This window comes from Macaca fascicularis, chromosome 7, assembly GCF_037993035.2.
Source record: "Macaca fascicularis isolate 582-1 chromosome 7, T2T-MFA8v1.1".
NCBI classification, from domain to species: Eukaryota; Metazoa; Chordata; class Mammalia; order Primates; family Cercopithecidae; genus Macaca; species Macaca fascicularis.
In genome coordinates, this window is record NC_088381.1 from 133567617 (window position 1) to 133593753 (window position 26137).

Genomic DNA, 26137 nt, shown 5'->3' on the forward strand with positions numbered 1-26137 from the left:
CAGGTTGTTCACTGTTGACATATAGAAATGCTACTGGTTTTTATATGTTGATTTTGTATCCTGCAACTTTACTAAATTTTTCAGTTCTAAATTTTTTTTGGTAGAGTCTTTAGGTTTTTCCAAATGTAGTGTCATATCATGTGCAAACAATGAGAATTTGATTTCTTTCTTTTCATTTTGGACACCCTTTATTTCTTTCTCTTGTCTGATTGCTGTAGCTAGAATGTCCAGTGCTATGTTGAATAACAGTGGTGACAGAGAGCATCTTTGTTGTGTTCCAGATCTTAGAGAAATGGTTTTCAGCTTTTCCCCACTCAGTGTGATATTAGCTGTGGATCTATGTATATGGCTTTTATTATGTTGAGATACGTTGCTTTTATACTGTTTTTTAAGGGTTTTTATCATGAAGGGATGTTGAATTCTGTCAAATGCTTTTTCTGCATCAATTGAAATGATCACATGGCTTTTGTTCTTCATTCTGTTGATATGATGTGTCTCATTGATTGATTTGCATATGCCCAACCATCCTTGCATCTCTGGGATAAATCCCATTTGGTCATTAATGATTGTTTCAATTTCATTTATTTCTACTCTGATCTTTATTCTTCTCTTTTACTAATTTTGGGTTTGATTTGCTATAGTTTTCTGGTTAAGATGCATCATTAGGTCATTTATTTGAAGTTTTTCTGCTTTTTTGATGTAGACACTTACCGCTATAAAATTCTCTGTCAGTACTGCTTTCACTGTATCCCATAGGTCTTGATATGTTGTGTTTCCATGATCATTTGTTTCAAGAAATTTTTAAAATTTCCTTCTTAATTTCTTCATTGATCCACTGGTATTTAAGGAGCATATTGTTTAATTTCCATGTGTTTGTATAGTTTCCAACATTTCTCTTGTTATTGATTTCTTGTTTTATTTCATTGTGATCTGAGAAGATACTTGAGGCTGGGTGCAGTGGCACATATCTGTGGTCCTGACTACTCAAGAGGCTGAGGTGGGAGGATCACTTGAGCCTGGGAGGCAGAGGCTGCAGTGAGCTGAGGTCACACCACTGTACTCCAGCCTGGGCAAGAGTGAGACCCTGTCTCAAAAAACAAAAACAACAACAAAAAAAAACTTGATAGTATTTCAATTTTGTGAATGTTTTAAGACTTGTTTTGTGACCTAATTTATGGTCTGTCCTTGTCATACTATCTATGTGCCGAGGAGAAGAATGTGTATTCTGCAGCCATTGGATGAAATGTTCTATAAGTATTTATTAGGTCCATTTGGTTTGTGGTACAGATTAAGTCTGATGTTTCTTTGTGGATTTTCTGTCTGTCCAGTTCTGAAAGTGGGATGTTGAAATCTCCAGCTATTACTGTATTGGGGTCTACCTCTCTCGTTAGCTGTAATAATATTTGCTTTATGTATCTGGGTGCCCCAATGTTGAGTACATATATATTTACAATTATTATATCCTCTTGATGAATTGATGCCTTTATCATTATATAATGACCTTCTTTGTCCCTTTTTGTAGTTTTTTTCTTGAAATCTATTTTGTCTGTTATAGGTATAGCCACTCCTGCTCTTTTTTGGTTTTCATTGGCGTGAAATATCTTTTTCCATCCCTTTATTTTTAGTCCACGTGTCTTTATAGGTGAAGTATGTTTCTTGTAGGTAACAGGTCATTGAATTTTGTGTTTCTTATCTATTCAGCCACTCTATGTCTTTTGATTAGAGAATTCAGCTTGTTTACATTCAGTGTTATTATTAATAAGTAAGGTCTTACTCCTGCCATTTTGTTACTTGTTTTCCGGTTGTTTTGTGGTCTTCTCTTCCTTCTTTCCTTCCTTTCTATTTTCCTTTTAGTGAAGGTGATTTTCTCTGGTGGTATGTTTTAATTTCTTGCTTTTTATTTTTTGTGTATTCATTGTATGTTTTTTTATTTAAGGTTATGAGGCTTGCAAATAACTTATAGCTCGTTATTTTAAACTGATGACAATTTGGCACTGATTGGTAAACAAACATGCAATCGAAAAGAAGTCTAATAAATACTCTGTACTTTGTCCCCCCAACTTTTTACCTTTCTGTTATTTCTATTTATATCTTACGGTACCAAGTATGTCTTGAAAAGTTGCTGTAGTTATTTTTGATTGGTTCATCTTTTAGTCTTTTACTTAAGATATCAATAGGTTACATATCACAATTACAGTGTTGTAATATTATGTGGTTTTTTTTGTGTACTTAGTATTACCAGTGAGTTTTGTACCTTCAGATCGTTTTTTAGTTGCCCAATAACATCTTTTTTCTTTAAAATTGAAGTATTCCCTTTAGCATTTCTTGTAGAACAGGTCTGATATTGATGAAATGTCTCATTTTTTTGTTTGTCTGGGAAAGTCTTTATTTCTTCTTAAAGCTTGAAGGATGTTTTCACTGGATATACTATTCTAGGGTAAAATTTTTCCCTCAGTAGTTTATGTCATACCACTCTCTTCTGGCCTGTAATGTTTCCACTAAAAAGTCTGCCGTCAGACATATTGGCACTCCATGGTATGTTATTTATTTATTTATTTATTTATTTATTTTGCTGCTTTTAGGATCCTTTCATCATCCTTGACCTTTGGAAGTTTGGTTATTAAATGCCTTGAATGGTAGTCTTCTTTGGGTTAACTCTGGTTGATGTATAACTTTCTTGTACTTGAATATTGATATCTTTATCTAGAATTGGGATGTTCTCTGTTATTATCTCTGTTCTGTTCCTATCTCTCTCTGCCGCCTCCTTAAGGCCAATAGCTGTTAGATTTGCCCTTTTGAAACTATTATTTAGATCTTATAGGCATGCTTCATTGTTTTTCATTCTTTTTTCTTTTGTCTTTGTTGACAGTGTATTTTCAAATAGGCTGTCTTTAAGCTTACCAATTCTTTCTTCTGCTTGTTGACTTTTATTAAGAGACTCAGTATGTCAGTTGCATTTTTCAACTCCAGAATTTCTGCTTGATTCCTTTTAATTGTTTCATCCTCTTTGTTAACTTTATCTGATAGGATTCTGAATTCCTTCTTTGTGTTATCTTGAACTTCTTTGCATTTCCTCAAAATAGCTCTCTTGAATTCTCTGTCTGAAAGGTCACATACCTCTCTGTCTCCTCAGGATTTCTGGTCCCTGGTCCCTTATTTAGTTTGTTTCTTAAGGTCATGTTTTCCTGGATGGTCCTGATGCTTGTGGATGTTCATTGGTGTCTGGGCATTGAAGGTATTTATTGTAGTCTTCACAATCTGGCCTTTTTTGTACCTGTCTTGGGAAGGCTTTCCAGGTATTTGAAGGGAATTGGGTGGTGTGATCCGATTTTGGTCATTGTAGCCATATCTACATTTGGGGGCACCCCAAGCCCAGTAATGCTGTGGTTCTTACAGACTTGCAGAGGTACTACCTTGGTGGTCTTAGATAAGGTCTAGAAGAATTCTCTGGATTACCAGGCAGAGACTCTTATTCTCTTCCCTTACGTTGTCCCAGACAAATGGAGTCTCTGATTCTGTGCACCAAGCCTCTTGTAGCTGGGGGAGTGGTGACCCAAGCACTTTTGTGGCTGTCATCACTGGAACTGCACTAGGTCAGACCTGAAACCAGCATAGCACTGGATCTCACCCAAGGCCCAGTGTAACCACTACCTGGCTACCTCCTGTGTTGGCCCAAAGTTCTAGGGCTCTACAATGAGCAGGTGGCAAAGCCAGTTAGGCTTTTATCCATCGCTTTAGGACAGCGAGTTCCCCTGGGCCCCTGGCAAGTCCAGAGATGCCATCTGGGAACCAGCATCTGGAGTTGGTAACCTTAGAACCCTACCTGGTCCTCTGTTCTCCTGCAGCTGAGCTGGCACCCAAACCACAAGACAAAGTGCTTCCCACTTTTCACTCCTCTTTTCATAGGCAAAAGAGTCTCTCCCTGTGGCCACTGCAGGCCCACAGGGATTATTGCCAGGCTATTGCTCATGTTCACTTAAGGCCCAAGGGCTCTTCAGTCAGCTTGTGGTGAATGCTGCCAGGCCTGGGACTTGCCCTTCAGGGCATTAGGCTCCCCTCTGGCCCAGGCACGTCCAGGAATGCCCTATAAGAGCCAAGGCCTGGAATCAGGGACCCCCAAGAGCCCACTTGGTGCTCTGTTCCATTGTGGCTGAACTGGTATCCAAGTTGCAAGATAAAGTCCTCTACTCTCCCCTCTCCACTGCTCAAGTAGAAGGAAGGAGTCTCTTTTGGAGCTGTGAACTGTGCTGTCTTAGATTAGGGAAAGGGTGGCATAAGCACTGCCTTGGCCACCTCAGCTGGTGTCTCACTAGGTTACATGCCCCGTAGGTCTAATGGCTTTCGAGCCCAGCCCAGCACTAAAACTTGCCTAGAAATTGCAGTTCCTGTGTCCTAGACTGCTTTTCAAGTTTATTTAGGGCCCCAGGACACTTTAGCCTATAGTGGTGAGGCTTGTTGAAACACAGGCTCCGACCGCTGGGATGGACATTTCTCCTCTGGCGAGGGTACATCTAAATTCTCCCTCCATGGGCATTGGCTGAATTCTTTGCTAATGGCCTGGGTGTTGCTTGCCAGTTGGCCTGGTGTTGCTTTCTGCTGTGACATGGCAACACTGAGTTCCAGTGCAAAGTCCCACAATCACTGCACTCTCCCTCCCCCAAGCACACAGATTCTTTGCACCACATGGCCACTGCATGGGGGTGGGAAAGGGGTGGCATAGACAATCCAAAACTGTCTTTCCTACTCTCTTCAGTGCTTCTTTCAGCAATATGAAGTTAAAACCAGGTACTGTGATCACTCACCTGATTTTTGGTTCTTGTGAAGGTGCTTTTTTGTGTAGATAGTTGTTAAATTTGGTGTTCTGTGGTGGGGGCAGCGATTGGTTGAGGCTTCTATTCAGCCATCTTGCTTCATCTCCCTCCAATAGATTTAAAAAAAAAAAAAAAAGACTTTAGAATTATCTAATTTTTTTCTTTAAAAGATATAGATGATTGGGTTTTAATTATAATCTTCAGGTGTTTCCAGAGTCATTGTGTTCTGTCATGAAAGTAATGCAAGAGCAATTTGCTGTAATGAAAAGCTAGAAGCTTTGAGAACACTTTATTTTCTAATTCCAAAACAATAATAAAAAACAGAACTTTGCTAGCTGGCTGTGTCTACTGTCATTCTTTGATGAGATAACTTTGAGTTCTAGATACCATGAGGTGTTGATATGACAGCATGTTATGATAGAAATTTTTAGAAAAGACCAGAGACTTGAGCGGTAGACTAACCTGCATGTGAAATTCACCTCCGTCACTTTTGCTCTGGTATTTTGAGCAAGTTATTTAACTTCTTTTGTAAAGTGAAGATTATACTTCTTTAGAGTTGCTATGAGGATGAAAGCACTCAGAATAAGTTCTTGTTGAATGGTAGATGTATAAGGAATACCATGTAGTAACAATTATATGTTTTGATATTGTCAGGTGAAGTGAAGGACAAAAATGTTCAAGTGGTCGAGCTTCCTATTGTAGACAGTCTTCATCCCCGTCCTCCATATTTACCCTTGGCTGTACCAGAAGACCTCGCAGATCGACTTATACGAGTGCATGGTGACCCTGCAGTGTGGTGGGTGTCTCAGTTTGTCAAATACTTGATCCGCCCACAGCCTTGGCTAGAAAAAGAAATAGAAGAAGCCACCAAGAAGCTTGGCTTCAAACATCCAGTTATTGGGTAAGAATCTGATTTTTTCTTCAAACTGTGATATGTAGTAGTTAGGGTTATGTATCTTTACAACGTATTGTGAATTTTACAATATATGGTTCAATTTTTATAGTCCCACCAAAGAACAGAGGTTCTAGAGCTATCCTAAGGGCACATGGAGACTATTCTGTTTGTTTGTTTGTTTACTTAGAATAGCTGAGAAAGTTTCTTGGTAGTGCTCTATTACTGTCTCCAGTGCTCCTCTTCCTTTGCTTCTTTCTCCTCTTATCACAGCTCTCTTTTGGCTTTTGTTGTTGTTATTTTTGAGATAGGGTCTCACTCTGTCACCCAGGCTGAAGTGTAGTGGCTCACTGCAGCCTTGACCACCCTGGGCTCAAGTGATCCTCCTACCTCAGCCTCCCAAGTATAATAGCTGGGTCTGCAGGCATGTACCACCATGTCCAGCTTCTTTTTATTTTTATTTTCATATTTCCCACCCCACATCTTTCCTTGTGTCTTAGTCTTCATATGTAGAGAAGTTATTGACCCCATTCTAAGTGTTAGACCTAAAGAAGGTACATGTGAAGTCAGAATATCAAATCGTATTTCTTCTCATGTAACTTTTGATTGAAATTCAGTGGAATCATTTGTTCTGCCCACTTCATCTCTGTAGAGCACACTGAACAATTCCAGTTTCCCCAGAGAAAGGGTGATTATGAAGGATGTGGGAAGGAAAAGATGATAGAATAGATGTCCATATGATTTTATCCACATCTGGGTTATAGTCTGGAATGCAAAGCAAAGAATAGCCATGAAGATGGCAGAGTAACTCTAGTGAAATCAAACCTTCACTCCAGATTCATAATAAAAAACTGGCCTTAGGCTTGGCCTAAGGCATACCCATATACTGTGACCTAAAGGCATATAAATCTACCTTTTTCTACATATGAATAGTGATTTAGTAATTTGTGGGGTGGGGAAGGCAAGATTTCAGGAGGATCTTTTAATTTATGAAAATAAAGTGTTATTTTTATTTCTATTAATATTACTTTGGGGCCAGGCATAGTGGCTCATGCCTATAATCACAACACTTTGGGAGGCTGAGGCAGGTGGATCACTTGAGCCCAGAAGTTTGAGAAAACTCAACTTAGGCAACATGGTTGAAACCCCATCAATATCCAAAAAAAAAAAAAAAAAAGCAAAAATTAGCCAGGCATGGTGGCACATGCCTGTAGTCCCAGCTGTTCAGGAGGCTGAGGTGGGAGGATCACTTGAGCCTGGGAGACAGAGATTGGAGTAAGCCGTAATCACACTACTGCTGAAAATGTTCTGAAAATGTGTGCCACAGAGCAAGACCTTGTCTTAAAAAAAAAAAAAAAAAGTGACTTTGGAAACACTAAGATGGGAGGAGAGAGAATACTGTGGGAGTCAGTACCTTATTCAGTACAGGGCAGTGTGAATCTGTTTCCCCAATTTTACAGTTTTGGGGCTTTTCTTAAATATGACAGATGAAATCAGTATCTGCACTCATTTGATATGGTGAAAAACAGAGAAAGGAAATTCTGCCCAGAACAGAAGGGCTGGAATTGGCGTCATTTACTTAAAATATTAAAAGGTTTGCCGGTCTTAACGGTGCTATAAAAGTTCATCCAGGTCAGTGTTTTCCTGGGACAACTTTAAGTTCTACAAGCTGGCAGTTATGGTGACTCTACAGGGTAAAATAAAGAGGAAAACCCTTGGCATCAGAACTTTACAAATAATATCTCTAATGTTCTTTAGTAACAGCTGTGAATCCTGGTATCATCCTGGTAACAAAAAAGTTATATTCAGTTTTTTTCCAGACAGCTGGTTGCTGCCTAGTATGAAATGCAACTCTGGAATCTCCCATTTATTCCTAAGATATGAATTATTTTCTCTATAAGAAATCATTCTTCAAAGGCTTTACTTACTTTCTAATTCCACTTGTATTGTTTAGCATGCAAATATATTTAGAATATGTATTTTTGAGTTTTTAAAATACTATGTGTTTTACTTTTTCTAATGGTTAAAATGAAAGAAAAATCTGTTAAAAATGCATATAATGCCACCATAAGTAGGGGTATAAATTAAGTACCCTGAAAGCACCCAGTGTCAGTACATTACCAGCAGAATCTGAATTTCTCCCCCAGAGTCCACGTCAGACGCACGGACAAAGTGGGAACAGAAGCTGCCTTCCATCCCATTGAAGAGTACATGGTGCATGTTGAAGAACATTTTCAGCTTCTTGCACGCAGAATGCAAGTGGACAAAAAAAGAGTGTATTTGGCCACAGATGACCCTTCTTTATTAAAGGAGGCAAAAACAAAGTAAGTTAGACCAACTGGTGATTCTAGAGTGGGGCTGTCTCTTTCAGTTTAAAAGAATTCTTACTTCCCATGACTTGTGATTTTTGTATATTATTATTGCTAATTATTAGGGTTTTAAAAATTCAAGTGACTATATACTTGTATAACTGTCAGTCTAATCAAAGCATTTTTATTAGCCATATCCAATAATGCCTTATTAGAAGTCTAAAATGAACTGGACCACTGACTTATGTATTGTCACCAGCAATAATCATTATCATCATTAAAAGTATCACCCTACTTCTTGGTACTAAAATCTTCATTAGTCTGTTGGAGCTATCATAACAAATAACATAGACTGAGTGGCTTAAATTACAGAAATTTATTTCTCCCTGTTCTGGGGCTGGGAAGTTCAAGATCAAGATGCTGGCAAGGTAGATTTCATTTTCTCTTGGCTTGTAAGCAGCCACTATTTCAGTCTGTGCTCTGTGACCAGGAGAGGAAGTGTTCTGATGTCTCTACGTATAAGGACACTAATCTCATGAGGGCCCCACTCTCATGACCTCATCTAAGCCTAATTATTTCTCAATGGTCCTATTTCCAAACACCATCACATTGGGGTTAGGGATTCAACATAGGAATTTATGCAAATGTAAACATTCAGTCAGTAACACTAGCCAGCTATACAGACTGTTAGCAATAAAACCAGGTGCTTACCGTTTTGATTTCACTGTCTTTATTAACAATTACAGGCAACTGAACACGTATGTAGAGTTTTGTCTCATAATAATTTCTGGAATTTGAAAGTTATACTAAAGAAAGGTAAGGAATCAAAAAGTAAGTTTTGTAAGTTGAGGAATAAAGACTACTAGTATGTATGGAACAGTAACAGTTATTTTTTGAGCTTGCCTGTATTTCAGGCACTGTGCTGGGTGCTGGGGATTTCATGATAAACAAGATACTCCCTGCTGTCAAGGAATTCCCAAATCTAATAGGGGAATAAGCAATTACCCTACAGTGTGAGTAACACTATTACAGGGTTAACATGGGGTATTCTGAAAACACACAGATAAAGCACAAATCCTAATTGGATACTTCTTATAGGATCTGGGTAAACCTGGAGTTGGTCTTTATTTACTATCAATAAATGAAGGATGTATTAAATGTATGTGAAAGTAGGAAATTAAGGAGAAGAAAATTCTGGTCTTAGTTCTGCTCCAATACTGTCTCCTCCAGAAGTCATCCCTGAACCCTTGACTGGCCTGTGTCCCCCACTCTGTGCAGTCCTCTGTTGTAGTGTTTAGCACTTGCTTACTTCTGTCTCCTTCATTAGATTATAAGTACTTTGGATATAATACCTAGCTGTAGTTAAATGCCCAGTAAATATTAAAGTGTTGATTTCAATCCCATCAGTTTGGAAACATTAACAATTAATCATTTAAGCTTTTTGGCTATTTAATTAATGTATTTATTGTCCCCCATGTTTCAAATGGGAGTGAGGAAAATAAATAAATTTAGAATGAGGACTGTAATGCAGGTATTAATCTAAGTCATTAGATAATAATTTAAAGCCTTTTTCTACCTCTGAAGAATCCAAATGAACCTGAAGCAAATTGCCTTTTTTGTTCAAGGCTCCCTCTCTTGAGCACGTATACACAACTACCATACACATGCGTGCATGCGTGCACGTGCACACACACACACACACACACACACACTGAGATATGTATATATGTAAACAAAGGGCAAATAATCAGCCAGGCATACAAATGAGTTAATGTAAGAGGGATTAAATGAACATTTGGGCACAAAACACAATTTAAAAAAAAGTATGGTTTGCCATGTTTCTTCAATTTAAAACACCAAACTGAATTTGTAGCTTGGTTGAAGAAAAAGATACTAATTTTGTCTGCTCTTTCACTTGTTCTTGAATGCATCACAAGCTTTTTTTCATGTTTTCTTGGTGAGCAAGTTAATTCATGCTCACTTAAAAATATGCAAGTTGGTAAATACCCTATTCATTTTCATGCTGCTGATAAAGACATGCCCCAGAATGGGCAATTTACAAAAGGAAGAGGTTTGATGGACTTACAGTTCCACATCTCTGGTGGGGCAGGGGGACACTCACAATCATGGTAGAAGGTGAAAGGCATGTCTTACATGGCAGCAGACAAGAGAAGAGAGCTTATGCAGGGAAACTCCCATTTTTAAAACCATTAGATCTTGTGAGACTATTCACTATCACGAGAACACCAGGGGAAAGGTTTGCCCCCATGATTCAGTTACCTCCCACTGGGTCCCTCCCATAACACCTGAGAACTCAAGATGAGATTTGGGTGGAGACACAGCCAAACCATATCATTCTACCCCTGGCCACTCCCAAATCTCATGTCCTCACATTTCAAAACCAGTCATACTTTTTACAACAGTCCCCCAAAGTCTTAACTCATTTAAGCATTAACTCAAAAGTCCACAGTCCAAAGTCTCATTCAAGACAAGGCAAGTCCCTTCCACCTATGAGCCTATAAAATCAAAAGCAAGTTAGTTACTTCCTGTATACAGTGGGGATACAGGCATTGGATAAATACACCCATTCCAAAAGAGAGAAATTGGCCAAAACAAAGAGGCTACGGGCCCCATGCAATTCCGAAATCCAGTGGGGCAGTCAAATCTTAAAGCTGCAAAATGATCTCCTTTGACTCTATGTCTCACATACAGGTCACACTGATGCAAGAGGTGTGCTCCCTTGACCTTGGGCAACTCCACCCCTATGGCTTTGCAGTGTATAACCCCCCTCCCCGCTGCTTTCATGGGCTGTCACTAAGTGTCTGCGGCTTTTCCAGGTGCATGGTGCAAGCTGTTGGTGGATCTACCATTCTGGGGTCTGGAGGACGGTGGCCCTCTTCTAACAGCTCCACTAGGTGGTGCCCCAGTGGGGACTCTGTGTAGAGGCTTTGACCCCACATTTCACTTCTGCACTGCCCTAGCAGAGGTTCTCCATGAGAGCCCCATTCCTGCAGCAAACTTCTGTGTGGGCATCCAGGTGTTTTTATGCATCCTCTGAAATCCAGGCAGAGATTCCCAAACCTCAGTTCCTGACTCCTGTACACCCACAGGCCCAACACCACATGGAAGCTGCCAAGGCTTGGGGCTTCCACCCTCTGAAGCAATATCCTGAGCTGTACTTTAGTCCCTTTTTATCATGACAGAAGCAGCTGGGACGCAGGGTACCAGGTCCCTAGACTGAACACAGCAGAGGGACCCTGGGCCCAGCCCACAGAATCATTTTTTCCTCCTAAACATCTGGGCATCTGATGTGAGGGACTGCTGCAAAGGTCTCTGACATGTCCTGGAGACATTTTTCCCGTTGTATTGGTGATTAACACTCGGCTCCTCATGACTTGTGCAAGTTTCTGCAGCTGGCTTGAATTTCTCCTTAGAAAATGGGATTTTCTTTTCTGTCACATTGTCAGGCTGCAAATTTTCCAAACTTTTATGCTCTGCTCCCCTTATAAAACTGAATGCCTTTAACAGTACCCAGGTCACCTCTTGAAATCTTTGCTGCTTAGATACCTATAATCCAGATACCCTAAATCATCTCTGTCAAGTTCAAAGTTCCACAGATCTCTAGGGCAGGGACAAAATGCTGCCAGTCTTTTTGCTAAAACATAACAAGAGTCACCTTTGTTCCAGTTCCTCATCTCCATCTGAGACCACCTCAGCTGGACTTTATTGTCCATATCACTATCAGCATTTTGGGCAAAGCCATTCAACAAGTCACTAGGAAGTTCCAAACTTTCCCACATTTTCCTGTCTTCTTCTGAGCCCTCCAAACTGTTCCACCCTCTGCCTGTTACCCAATTCCAAAGTCACTTCCACATTTTCAGTTATCTTTTCAGCAGCACTCCAATTCTTGTACCAATTTACCCTATTAGTCCATTTTCACACTGCTAATTAAGACATACTTGAGACTGGGCAATTTACAAAAGAAAGAGGTTTAATGGACTTACAGTTCCGCAGAGCTGGGGAGGCCTCACAATCATGTTGGAAGGTGAAAGGCATGACTTATGTGGTGGCAGACAGGAGAAGAGAGCTTGTTCAGGGAAACTCCCGTTTTTAAAACCATCGAATCTCGTAAGACTTATTCACTATCATGAGAACAGCACAGGCAAGGTTTGGGGACCCAGCCAAACCATATCATTACCAAAGCAAGGAAAAAGTATTATCCTCAATCCCATTTATGTAGTCTCATTTTTTAATACAGTCATGTACCACATTTCAGTCAGTGATTAAGCACCTGTGTGATGGTGGTCCCACAGATTATAAAACTGTACTTTTACTGTACCTTTTCTATGTTTAGATACACAAATGTTACCATTGTGTTACAGCTACCCTCAGTATTCAATATAATAACATGCTGTACAGGTTTGTAGCTTGGGAGCAATAAGCATTCCATATATTCTAGGTGGGTATATATGTATAGCTTAGGTGTGGTATAGTTGGCTGTGCCATCCAGGTTTTTGTAAATACACTCTATGATGTTCGCGTGGTGATAACATTGCCTAATGATGTATTCCTCAGAACATATCCTCGTTGTTAACTGGAGCATTACTGTAGTTAATTGAATTCTTTATAATATAAACCCTTTTCACTTAATACAGCAATAGATCCATTCTGCCAGGTTGCTAAAACAGTCATTGTAAACATCTTTTTTGTTTGTTTAGTTTTTTTTGCTTTGTCACCCAGGCTGGAGTGCATTGGTGCAAGCGTGGCTCACTGCAGCCTCAACCTCCTGGGCTCAAGAGATCCTCCTTCCTCAGCTTCCCGAGTAGCTGGGACCATTGGCATGTGTCATCACGCCCAGCTAATTTTTTGTGGGTAGAGACAGGATCGCATGTTGCTGAGGCTGGTCTCAACCTCCTGGGCTCAAGCAGTCCTCCCACCTTGTCCTCCAAAGTGCTGGGATTACTGACGTGAGCCACCATGCCCAGCCTAAACATCTTTTTTTTTTTGAGACAGAGTTTCACTCTTGTTGTCCAGGCTGGAGTGCCATGGCGTGATATCGGCTCACTGAAATCTCTGCCCTCCAGGTTCAAGCGATTCTCCTGCCTCAGCCTCTTTAGTAGCTGGGATTACAGGCATGTGGCACCACTCCTGGCTAATTTTGTATTTTTAGTAGAGACGGGGTTTCTCCATGTTGGTCAGGCTGGTCTCGAACTCCCGACCTCAGGTGATCCGCCCACCTCGGCCTCCCAAAATGCTGGGATTATAGGCATGAGCCACTGTGCCCAGCCACATCTTTTTTAATGACTACATACATATACATTGTACGGATATGTCATTGCTTTTTGACCAACCATTCTCCGAATATTCGGCAGTCAGGTTATTTCCAATGTTTCATTCTTACAAGTAATGCTATGACATATGCCTAAAATTATCCACATTATTTCCTTAGATTTCTGGACTTGGAAGTATTTAGATGCAAGGGTATAAACTTTTTTTTTTTTTTTTTAAAATACAGGGTCCAGGTTGAAGTGCAGTAGCGCAATCTCAGCTCACTGCAGCCTTGACCTCCTGGGCTCAGTGATCCTCCCACCTCAGCCACCTAAGTAGCTGGGACTACAGGCACATGCCACCACACTCGACTAGATATAAACATTTTACAGCTTTGATCCATAGCACAGCATGACAGTTTTATACCAAACAACCCTTATAGTACAGTTGGCAGTATCTACTTGAACTGCACGAGTAGTAAAACCAGAATTTCCTCCTTGTAGCCAACAGCTGTAACTCCCCTCCCAGTGGTGGTCCAGGCAGCAATTTTCTCCATATTCTGTTATAGTAGTAGCCTTTTATGCATAATTTTTTTCTCTTTGTAAATCCTTTTATTTTTATTTTTGACTTGAGTCATTTCTTGGGGATTTAAATGATGGGGTTTTTTTATTTACTCTTTTACTTAAATGTTTTTCTACTCTGATTTAATTCTACTTTAAACCACCCAGGATTGGTTTTGATACCTAAGCAAATCATAAAACTTCTGCAATTGTTTTAGGAGACCAAAAGCATGAATTAATCTATTAACAAAGTATATAGTGTGCAAGGTAATCATTGTAAGACTTTTCTGCTTTAAGAGGGTGAAGAGATGAAAAATTAAACTTAAATGATGTATAGTGTTCACACAGTCAGAGGAGAATACATTTTCTGTGTTGCTTATTCTTTGAAAAGGGGTTAAAATTAGCTTTATGCATATAGCTTCTGTGTGAAGATGCTTAGTTAATGCTTTGTGGCTTGGTATTACACTTCAGATTTCTCCATGTTAAGATTGAGTTTGGCCGGGCGCAGTGGCTCATGCCTGTAATCCCAGCACTTTGGGAGGCTGAGGTGGGCGGATCACTAGGTCAGGAGGTCGAGACCATCCTGGCTAACACGGTAAAACCCCAACTCTACTAAAAATACAAAAAATTAGCCAGGCATGGTGGTGGGCGCCTGTGGTCCCAGCTACTCAGGAGGCTGAGGCAGGAGAATGGTGTGAACCCGGGAGGCAGAGGTTGCAGTGAGCCAAGATGGTGCCACTGTACTCCAGTCTGGGCAACAGAGTGAGACTCCATCTCAAAAAAAAAAATTGAGTTCATCCACAAGATTTTACCACCAGCATCCCAGTGACTGTGGCAGCCATTGCTATTGTGGCAATCTCTTAAGTAGTTCAGTATTACAGTGTTTGAATCACAGAATCATTGACAGTCAAAGAAATAAGAACTATTAAAGTTGGCTACCCAATATTGCATTCTAAGGATTGTGGAGATTAGGGATGGGGTTAAACCAGGAAGAAAAACAAGCCTTTAAAAGTCTCCCAGGTAAAATATTTACAAATTGAGTTTATTCTTTATTTTTAAAATGCTGGATGAGTTCTTTCTAAAAGTAGATACATTGAAATGTTCTTGTCATTTGTTAAAAGTTTTTTGTAAAGTATTTGGTTGCCCTGTGAAATGAAGAATCAGCAATGAGTGGTATATTTGTTCACTATTTTGTTGAACTCCTATAATATGCTGGACACAGCACAGAGCACTAGGAATACAAAGTCAAAATATAATGTGTGGCTCCTTATCTCAGGGAGTAACCAACAGGTAGACAATATACATGTAACACATAATTACAGTATAGTTAGATAAGTCTCCTGAAGGAGTTTACGTACCAGGTACGGTGAAGTCATAAAGAGAAGTATCTTCCTCAGTCAAGGGAAGGACTTCAGAAAACAACACCAGATATTAGTTTATAACTGGAAGCTAGTCCTTCGTGGATGATATAAAAATAAATTTTTATATAGTAGAAAAAGAAAAAAAAAATTCCTAGAATCTGAAACCTCAGGGTAGAAGAATTCCTCCACTGACATACTTGAGGGCAAAAGATAAGAAGCATGTTTGTGCAAAAAGTTTCATGCTCATTATGAAAGGTGTAAAGTTTCCTTCTTGCATTATTTACTGTTTTGTTTGTGTGTGTTTTGTTTTGTTTTACACTTAGGTATCATTTATGAAGCCATAGAGATAGGCCTGAGAATTCTTTTGCATGTAGAGATGGGCCTGAGGAGCTTAGGTACCTTTTTTTTTTTTTTTTTTTTAATTTTTTTATTTTAATAGTGATGGGGTTTCACAGTGTTGCCCAGGCTGGTCTCAAACTCCTGAGCTCAAGCAGTCTGCCTGCCTCAGCCTCTCAAAGTTCTGGGATGAGCCACCACACCCAGCCGTAGGTACCCTTTTGATTTGGTTCCAGAGAGGGCTCTTTTAGTTAGGAAGACCATTAATGTTAGTGTTACTTCTTGGTAAATTGATCACTCCTTTGTTTCACTGAACATCCAAACCATGCTGACAAAGTTAGTCTTTATTCAAGGATAAAACCGGTACTGGTTTTATCAGTTCCCCCCTTTCTTTCTCCCTCTAGCATTTCATATTTCTTTGTTGTTGTTTCTGCTCCATGCCTGGGTATGCAGCTTCACAAGAATCACATTAAAACTATTTCTGGTTGTTTTCTTTTCAGAACAAATGTGACATTTTCTTCATCTCCTTGATTTTGAGCTGAAGAGGGCAAACTGTCAAAAATAATGAGGCCAAATGGATTTGAACACTGAATAGCAGTCTGAAACAGTGCTCAGAGACTTTGCCTTTACAATCATTATTACAGAGGCAATGAGGGAAAGCTCCTTGGTGGCCATGAAATGAAAAGAAACTGAAACAGCTCTTAGGGGATTAGGGAAAGTCCCAGGCATAGGTAGCACTCACTTGTTCATGTATTTATTCACACAGCATTGTGTGGAGTGCTAGATGCTGTGATGCAGAGAAAAAAAAAACTCATGGTCCTAACCTTTTTTGGAATACTGTTTGAAAGACAAACATGTAAACTGACTCCTGATGCTTCAGGGTTTCTATATAGGAACTATTATTCCTCCAGAAAATATTTATTCCTCCTCTATTATATTCCAGATTCTCTTCAAAAGACATCCTGTATGAATACTTTTAAACACACACTCTATCTCTAGCAAGACTACCAAAATATGACTTGGTGGGCATCTATGGAATTTGCTTCCATAAATATTAGAATGGGCTATTACTGTCATTAGGTAAGAGTAGATGATTCTTCAAGAAGGATGCAGGTTAAGGGAGACCGTTAGTTCTCACAAATTTTTAAAATATTCGTCTCTTCTTTTTATTATTAGCTTGTAATGTCAATGAAGAAGACATTTACAAAGTCTAATCCAAATCTGAATGATCAAAAATTCTAAATTAAAAATTTTAATGAGGTTTTATCACAACATTTATATTCTAAAGGAAAAGCCCAGTGACCAAATATGAAAGAAGTTTGAATAAACTCTTAAAAGTCACTCATTACAAAAAGAAAAAGGAGATTTCAATTTTCGACTATTTCATGAGTTGATAAAGGACATTTTGATGTGTGTATGTGTTTTATATGATATGCCAATAAAGTTTAATATACAGGGCATTCCAGAATGGTTTCTGCCCCACGGATGGACTTCAAAGATGTCTCATCAACTATACTGTTAAATGCCATAATTAAAGGTCTCCTTTCTGTTAGAAAGCTCTTAGTCCAAGCAGCAAGTCTACCTTCTGATAGGATACTGTGGTATCTATGACCATCTATAAATTAATTTATTTTTTCAGGTACCCCAATTATGAATTTATTAGTGATAACTCTATTTCCTGGTCAGCTGGACTGCACAACCGATACACAGAAAATTCACTTCGTGGAGTAATCCTGGATATACATTTTCTCTCTCAGGCAGACTTCCTAGTGTGTACTTTTTCATCCCAGGTAAGTGTCAGTAGGGCATTTTAAAATAACCAATACTTTTTGGTTGTATAGGAGTTAGAAAAATTATTTGTGTGTCTGTGTATTGTTAATGTTTATTATTGTGACTCAGGTGCAATTTTTCTGATACTCAGTAATGATCCCTTTTGTGGAAGAATGAAAGATCCCATAAAATACCCATTCACGTGCACTGAATATTTAGTTGTTTGCAAGTAATGGCTGACTACATCTCCACTGAAGCTAGTTACTGGAGTTGTTTAAAGTACTTGGCTTGTTCACAGCATTTAACAGAAACAACAAGTAATTAAGCTTACTTAATACTTTCTAATTTTGCATATAGTCAATATGTAACCAGAATCCATCCATTTCTACACATTAGTGCACTGATACTGAGAGGCTTAAATGTCCTAAATTTTGCCTCAGTTGATTGCTTTATAGAAAAGAGAGTAAATGTAATTCCCTTTCAAGTTCTACTACATTTCTACCAAGTGAGAAACTGTATGTTAAATTTAAGAAACACAATATCACAATCATTGTTTGAATTTAATTGTTGCAGAAGATTATATTTTATGGGTGTGGTGTATGTGTTTTTATGAGGGTCCAACCAGCTTTATATGCCCTGTGGAATATCAGAATAACAATATTTATAGTGGATTTTATTCTGTTCTCTCATTTATGCACATATTATTGGTTAGTTCATTCAACCAGCTGTTAAATACACTCAAAATTATACTAGGTGCAGAGGAGATTTCAAAGGAGATTGAAGATACAGTTCTTGCCCTGGTCCAGAATCTAATAAGCAAAATACACACATGAAATAACTAGAGAATAATTAACAGAACATACAAATTGGTATAAGATAAGTGTATGCTTAAATGTCGAGAAGAGGCAGAGAAAAGAAAATGTGAAAAAAGGAAAGCCACATCATTTTTACGAGAGTATACTTCGGAGAGTAAAAGGAAATGGATACTTTCTTATTACATGACAATATACATTGTCATGGGATGGCGATACGATTTTTGGAAAGATACCTAGCCAGGCAAAGGTTACAGATTCCTTTAATATGGAATAAGAACACAACTTACTACCCAAAGATAGCTGCACAGAACACACAGCAGCAATCTTAATCAGAAGGAAAAATGTCTTCAAGTTCCCATGAAGGCATCCACTATTGATGTTTCTCCCTAATTGGGGTGCGGATCCTATCTTTTAAGAAACTCTCATTTCCATTCTTATTGCAAGAAAGGTGCAAGGTTTATAACTTCTTGATTCCTTCCAACTGTTTTTGAGAGTCTTGACTATGCATCTGCCTGATCAACAGGTACATGTAACTGGTAACAACCTCCAAACATTCTTGATGCTTATTGTTAGAATGAGTGAATCAAGAGTCACTTCCCCAGGTATGCCACCTTCTCTGTAGGCCTGGATTTTAGGCCTGCCTGAAGTCAACTCCTCTAGTCCAGGTTTCTCAACCAAGGCACTATTTTAGACCCGATAATTCTTTGTTGTGAGGAGCCATATTGTGCATTGTAGGAGATTTAGCAGCCTCCCTGGCCAGTAAGACCCTCCCTTCAAATTATGACAACCAAAAATGTCTCCAGACATTGCCAGATGTCCCCTGTGGAGCAAAATTGCCCTGGTTGAGAGTCACTGTTCTAGTCACAAGATTCTAAAATTAAATAAATTTACACATGTCTAAATGTTTACCAATCTCACATGTAGGCAGGCACTGAGACTTACAGGGTTGTACTCATGTTTTGCTTTTCTTCTTCCAACCCTCCTTAGTAATACCATTAGGCTTATTCTGGAATAGAATTTTTTTCTTTAATCTTTTTTTTCCTTTTTGAAGCTGTACTTTAGAATTTTGGATCCTCATAACTCCAATTTTGACCTAGAAATCAGGATCTCTGTCACTTCATGATGGTAGAATTCTGTCTAGGCTTGAGGAGAATATTGTTCTATTACTTTGTTTGGTTTTATGCATAATGTCGACCTCAGTGTATTCAGACCTTGGGTCCAGAGAAGCAATTCATATGAAGTAGGAGTGGTGCTGAGAAGACTTTCTGTATCCAAAGGAATAAGGCTCATACTTATATATCATGTAGTTCCTAAAAACTCTTGGCAGTCAAAGTTTGCCCAAAATAATTTCACTCATTTGAACCTAAGCAAAATTAAAATAATATTTCATAACCCAAAATAGACTTGAATAACTCAAAATATTTTATGTTAGGGTTCACAATAAAAGTTTAACAGTAAAAATACCTTCCATTTTTATAGTGAGTAGCAGTTTGCCTAATGTGATTACCTCCTTATCATGTACCTTATTTGATGACTAACCACTGTAGCATTTGAAATTGTAGAATAATTCCATATTCAGTGATAAATCTTTGGGCTTACCTCAGGATTTTTTTCAGATATTTTTAGTAAAGAAGTATTTAGTAAAGTTTAATGTTTTTGTAGTGTGAATGAAATTGTTTGCAGGATTATTATATAGATTCCCTTACCAAAACCAAAATTGGAATTGTTTGAAAATGCCCAAGAAATATCTTGTTGTCATTGCCAATAGAGGGTGAGAAAAAGTCACTGATGGGATAAAATGCCAAACCATTGACCACTGATCACAGATCAAGAAAGAGACAACCTGTGGTATAGAGTCGGGATATCTGTATTTGAGTCCAACTTTGACCAATTAGTGGCTGTGTGTCCTTGAACAAATTACTTAGCCTATCTCTTAACTGGTTTATTTTTCTACATGTGAAAAAATAATAGTACCTATAGTATAGAGTTTTTGTGAGGATTAAGGAGTTATAAAAAGTTATAAAAAGTAAAGCACTGTGAATAGTACCTAGCAATACAGTATTAAACACATTAGCTGCTATTATTATATATATGAATACTTATAGGAATATCTCTGCCTGTTAGACTCTATAGTATTTATTTTGCAGCTCTTTTTCACATGGCTTCATTTCAGACATGGCTTTCTTCATTTCACATAGCTTTCATTTCAAATGCTCTCACATTTTAGAAGGAGCATGAAACGAGCTCTTCAAGGACTCCATTAGCTCTACTTGTGGTCATGGGCAATGCTTAGGGTCCGTAAAGAAGAGGAACTGTTAACATTCAGCATGTACATTTCTCTGGGCCAGTGTACCACCTCAACTTCATTTTGTTTAGCTTATTGAAAGAGAATATTGCCATATGATGTGATTTTTCAGAAACAAAAGTTCTTCATTCCCAAAAGGTGAATGAAGACCTAGTATTTCAAGTAAATGTGTGTGTGTTGACCTTAGTGAAATTAATTTTTCGACTTTCCTATATATGTCATAAGCATTCTGGAAAATGGAGGAAGACTAAAGCCATACATCCAGAAGAGTGACAAAAGATAAACATTGAGAATATGTTCAGCCCAGAATAAAAACATGGATAACCAACTCTCAACTTTCTTCGATGATTATTTCATGTGCCAAGAGATGTTAGGAAGTGATACAAGTTTAATATCTCCTTCATAATTCTTTGACAGTCTTTAAGTTTTACTCATGTAAACTTTCTGTCTCCTATACACTATCCTTTGAGGAATACCGTATAACAGTAGTGGGAAAGAGTTGACCTGTTGACCATGAGCTATTGTAGACAATACCGCAGGAATGAAATGCCATACTAGAAGGAAAAATGCAAGGCTACGTGTTTGGAAAACTGCAGGCAAAACTGTCATGGCACCTTAATTGAGATTTCTCGGAAGTTTTTATACCCATCTCCCTCAGTCTCAGGCTTCTAATCTTTCTTTTATGTCCTTAAGTGAGGTAGGGGAATTCTCTCTTCTTCAATGAAAAGTTTTTAAAAGCCAACACTGTGGCTCTGCTCTCTAATTTTGTTACGATTATTGCTCTTAGCTTTCTGAATTCCTTCATCAGATCTGTTTCTCAAAGCCAAGTTTGTCCTAAAAGCCTTGTAAATTGAATAGCACAGTCCTCAGGATTTAATATGAAAATTGGAGGCAATATTAGCATTTTTTCAAGTGCATCAAGTGAATTTTGAAAGCTATGCAACCATATTCTAAAACATTCTACCAAATACATTAATCCTATTCTGTGTTACTGGAAATCGCCAATGTGCAAAGCATGTCATTTGTCACTTATTTTCTTATTTGAATCTTAAATCTGAAGCAAAGAATTTATAGTTCGAGAATAACAGCAGTTGACAGCCCAGCTGTAGATAGGCACAGTATCAGAAAGGTTTTCTGAAAATATTGCTTATCAGGTTCTGGGATCAATTTTTATTCTGAAATCTGACTTACAAAAATGGTTGCAGGTGCTCACTTTAAAGACTAACATTGTTAAAGACATTGTTTAAAGAGCAGTGAACATTACTCAGTTTCAGCCATTGAAAGTCATCATAATACAAAATCACTTTTTTCCCCCATGACACCTCCCTTTATGGCAATTATTACAGTACTCTTATGAGCCTCTCTGGTCTCATTCCAAGTCCGCATGCAACTCTACTCCTCTTGTTACACTTTGAATCAGGTTTTGGAAGCCCAGAGGGCAAAACCGAAAACTACGTTAACTATTCCAGACAGAAGGCTCGGGATTGGAATTTCCATTGAGATGTGGCTCATGAAACAACAGTGGATACCTGTTGAGAGTACCATGGAGGAAAGCACAGTGTGAAATCCCAAGGTGTGAACTCTGTGACTACTTCCTAGAGCAGAAGACAAGAAAAGTATTTGCATCCACAGGGGCTCTATCTAGCTTACAATGTTGAGTGCTGTACAGTGCAGCTGTTACTGCATTAATCCTTCTGGCATTTCTCACAACAAAGAAAAGACCTGGTTCTTATTCTCTTATTCTGTAGTAAAACAAAGTGGTTTACAGGAAAAGTGCACAGATCTCTCAGCCACTTCCAACTTCTCACACTAGGAGATCCTCCTGCCCTTGTCTGTTTTGACAAAAATAAGATCGCATCTACTCTGAGAAAGCTTTGGAGGCTTATGTAAACTCAGGCTACTTCTAAGGGATGAAATTCAGACTAATGGATTCCTCCCTCTTTTTAAATTTTTTTTTAATACAGTCATATCTGTTTTATCCTTTGGCAGGATTTTTGCTGTTACCCATTACTCTGTGCTTTACGATGTACTAAAAATGATGCAGTGCCATGTCAACACAGAATAAAGTTAAACATACTACATGTAGCCAGCCTCTGCTTTGCAAACCATAGACTGCTGTCAGTCATGCCACCTGTCAAGCATCAAACCTGAGTATGGACATCAGCTACAAGCCTTCATTTACCTACCATGTGATTTGAACTTGTAAACCACGTGGTAGGTAAGGAAAGAAGAGAAGAAGCATAGAGTGACTAAATGCAAACATTAACACTATAGTAATCTTTTTAGCCTTTTGCAGTAAATTGCCCTATGGTTGATATAGACAGTTTTAAAATTACTTCCTCTTAATGTTATATATGGATCTTAAGGGTTAAATATCACCCATGGACTTACGTCTCCATTACTGGGCTGGTATTATGCCTGGAGCAATATTCATTCAACAGATACTCATTGAGCACCTACTATGTGGCAGGCATTGTTCTAGGTGTTTATCCTAAGGGAATATATACTCAAGAGCCTGAAAGAGTTCTAATTGCGGCTCTGCCATTAACTAGTTCCTTTTGGATTTTTATTTTTATTTTTTGAAATTTAATCTGTGGCTTAGCTTCTTCATCTGTAAAATATGAATAATAATAGTACTTCACAGGTTTGTCATAATAGTTAAATGAGTTGAGACAAGGTGAGGGAAGAGCACACTATTATAACACTGCCTGGGACATAATTAGTGCTCGTTAAGCTCAGCTGCTATCCTTAGCAGTCATTCTTACGAGAAAAATAAAGGGCCACACCTGTGTGGCACTGGTATGCTTGCAGAGGCCTACAGTCACATTTGTCATTTTTATAATGGGCCACCTCAGTGTCTGAAATCTCTGCTATTATTATAATAGTTATTTCTTTGTTTTAATAAAACAGTTGCATTATCCATCAAGGTTAACACATGAACAACTCTTGATAGCAAAACATACACTAATTATTAGGATTATCCCCAGAAGAAACAGGTCTCTAAGGGTGTGGGACGGGTTGCGATACTGTTTTTATGAGAGTAAGACATTTAAGAGTGGAGAGGAGGAAACACATCACGGCTCATTGTCACAGTAGAGGTTGTGGTCATCCTAAGAGTAACACAAGGTCCTGCATTCCTGGCTAGAGATGACTGAAGAGTGGGTGAAGACACCCTGAAAAGACTGTCAGGTTTACCCAAGGCTGTCTTTGGTCTTATGCTATATCTTTCTGCTGTTACAATATGAACATGGAGAATAAGATTTACAAGAGAAAATACATATAGCGGTTACAGGCATATGCAGACTACCTGGGTTCCAACCTGAATCTACCGCTTATCAGTATAACCTTAAGCAATGCCTTAACTTCGCTTTGACATCTGTAAAATGAACATAATGATAGAATTTTATGGGGATGCTGAAAGGAATCTAATTACATTAGATAATATCTAAAAACAATGTCTGACAGTTAGCAAAATCTCAGTAAATATTAGCGTCTATCATTGTTATTATAGTTTGCTATTATTGGAGCCGCTTTAATTATTTAGTTTCTTCTTTTCCTGAGTCCCCCTTAATTTTGCTTGCCTTCTATGAGCCTTTGGCTGAATTTGAAGTTCAAAAGTTCCAAATCTTTTTGATCCCTATTTTATTATAGTCTCAGTATTCTACCAATGATCTCAATTGTAAAATGACATTGCCAATATAACCTTTGTTGAAGAACTAAATCTGAAAGCAAAGTTTTTATTATTTTGGTTCTATATCTAGTTGAAATTCTGTCACTGAAATTTGCACAAATCACTTAATCTCCTTGTGTTTTAGTTGCCTATCTGCAAAATTAAAAATACTATCTAATTATCAGATGAGAATGTGTGATTGATTAACAGTGTATGAAGGAAAGGGACCATCAGCATTTGTGTTAAGTTTTTTTTTATCCTAATCCTAAACTTCAAATTCTTTAAGGGCACAAACTATGTCTTACTCATTTTGGTATCATGAGTGCCTAGCTTGGACCACGTGTGTGTAGCTCTTAATAAATGTTTGATAAAATTAACTAATTCATATTCTTAAATTATTTTGTACTATAGAGAGAGAGATTTTAATTGTAATAATCTTTCGTGGGTTTTTTTTTTTTTTAATTTGAAAAAGGATCCAGACACAGAGATGAAGAATGACTTGTACCATCTTCTGAGAGCAAATGAACTGAAAGCTTGTGGCTAGAATCCACCTACTTTTCAACTTCTTACTCCCCATCCTTTTGGCCAAGGGCTTTTAGATTGCTGTGAAGGAAAGGAGAGCGTTTATATACTAACAATTTTTTTTTAATTCTTTCCAAAGGTCTGTCGAGTTGCTTATGAAATTATGCAAACACTACATCCTGATGCCTCTGCAAACTTCCATTCTTTAGATGACATCTACTATTTTGGGGGCCAGAATGCCCACAACCAAATTGCCATTTATGCTCACCAACCTCGAACTGCAGATGAAATTCCCATGGAACCTGGTGATATCATTGGTGTGGCTGGAAATCACTGGGATGGCTATTCTAAAGGTGTCAACAGAAAACTGGGAAGGACGGGCCTATATCCCTCCTACAAAGTTCGAGAGAAGATAGAAACGGTCAAGTACCCCACATATCCTGAGGCTGAGAAATAAAGCTCAGATGGAAGAGATAAACAACCAAACTCAGTTCAAACCATTTGAGCCAAACTGTAGATGAAGAGGGCTCTGATCTAACAAAATAAGGTTATATGAGTAGATACCCTCAGCACCAAGAGCAGCTGGGAACTGACAGAGGCTTCAATTGGTGGAATTCCTCTTTAACAAGGGCTGCAATGCCCTCAAACCCATGCACAGTACAATAATGTACTCACATATAACATGCAAACAGGTTTTCTACTTTGTCCCTTTCTTTCAATGTGTCCCCATAAGACAAACACTGCCATATTGTGTAATTTAAGTGACACAGACATTTTGTGTGAGACTTAAAACATGGTGCCTATATCTGAGAGACCTATGTGAACTATTGAGAAGACCTGAACAGCTCCTTACTCTGACGAAGTTGATTCTTATTTGGTGGTGGTATTGTGACCACTGCATTCACTCCGGTCAACAGATTCAGAATGAGAATGGACGTTTGGTTTTTGTTTTTGTTTTTGTTTTTTTCCTTTATAAGGTTATCTGGGTTTTTTTTTTTTTTTAAATAATTGCATCAGTTCATTGACCTCATCATTAATAAGTGAAGAATACATCGGAAAATAAAATATTCACTCTCCATTAGAAAATTTTGTAAAACAATGCCATGAACAAATTCTTTAGTACTCAATGTTTCTGGACATACTCTTTGATAACAAAAAATAAATTTTAAAAAGGAATTTTGTAAAGTTTCTAGAATTTTGTATCATTGGATGTTATGATGATCAGCCTTATGTGGAAGAACTGTGATAAAAAGAGGAGCTTTTTAGTTTTTCAGCTTATTTACTTTGTTTTTTTCCTGTTTCTGATATAGTAACTAATTCTTAACTCAGAGACATTGGTCGATTTTAATACTGAAAACCAGTTTTCATTGGTACTCATTACAAAATTGCTAAGAACACTCTTTGGGAGCTTTCATTCTCTTATTTTGGACATTGTTTTAATTGAGTGAAATAATCATAACTCCTTGCTCCCAGAGAAGCTATCACCTCCATTTCTAAAACGATTACAGGTTTGTTTGA

At 38.2% G+C, this 26137-nt stretch overlaps 1 protein-coding gene across 22 annotated transcripts in view; it reads left to right on the forward strand.

Annotated features, from left to right (window-relative positions):
- FUT8 (fucosyltransferase 8) overlaps positions 1 to 25791 on the forward strand; it is a 342625-nt gene extending 316834 nt beyond the window's left edge. For all 22 annotated transcript variants that reach the window (XM_065548940.2, XM_065548937.2, XM_073997544.1 and 19 more), the window contains 4 exons: positions 5466 to 5712; positions 7851 to 8027; positions 17177 to 17327; positions 24759 to 25791. In XM_065548940.2, the coding sequence (XP_065405012.1) occupies positions 5466 to 5712; positions 7851 to 8027; positions 17177 to 17327; positions 24759 to 25076 (893 nt within the window). In that variant the 3' untranslated portion in view covers positions 25077 to 25791. The remainder of the gene's footprint in view (positions 1 to 5465; positions 5713 to 7850; positions 8028 to 17176; positions 17328 to 24758) is intronic.
- Positions 25792 to 26137: the final 346 nt, after the last annotated feature.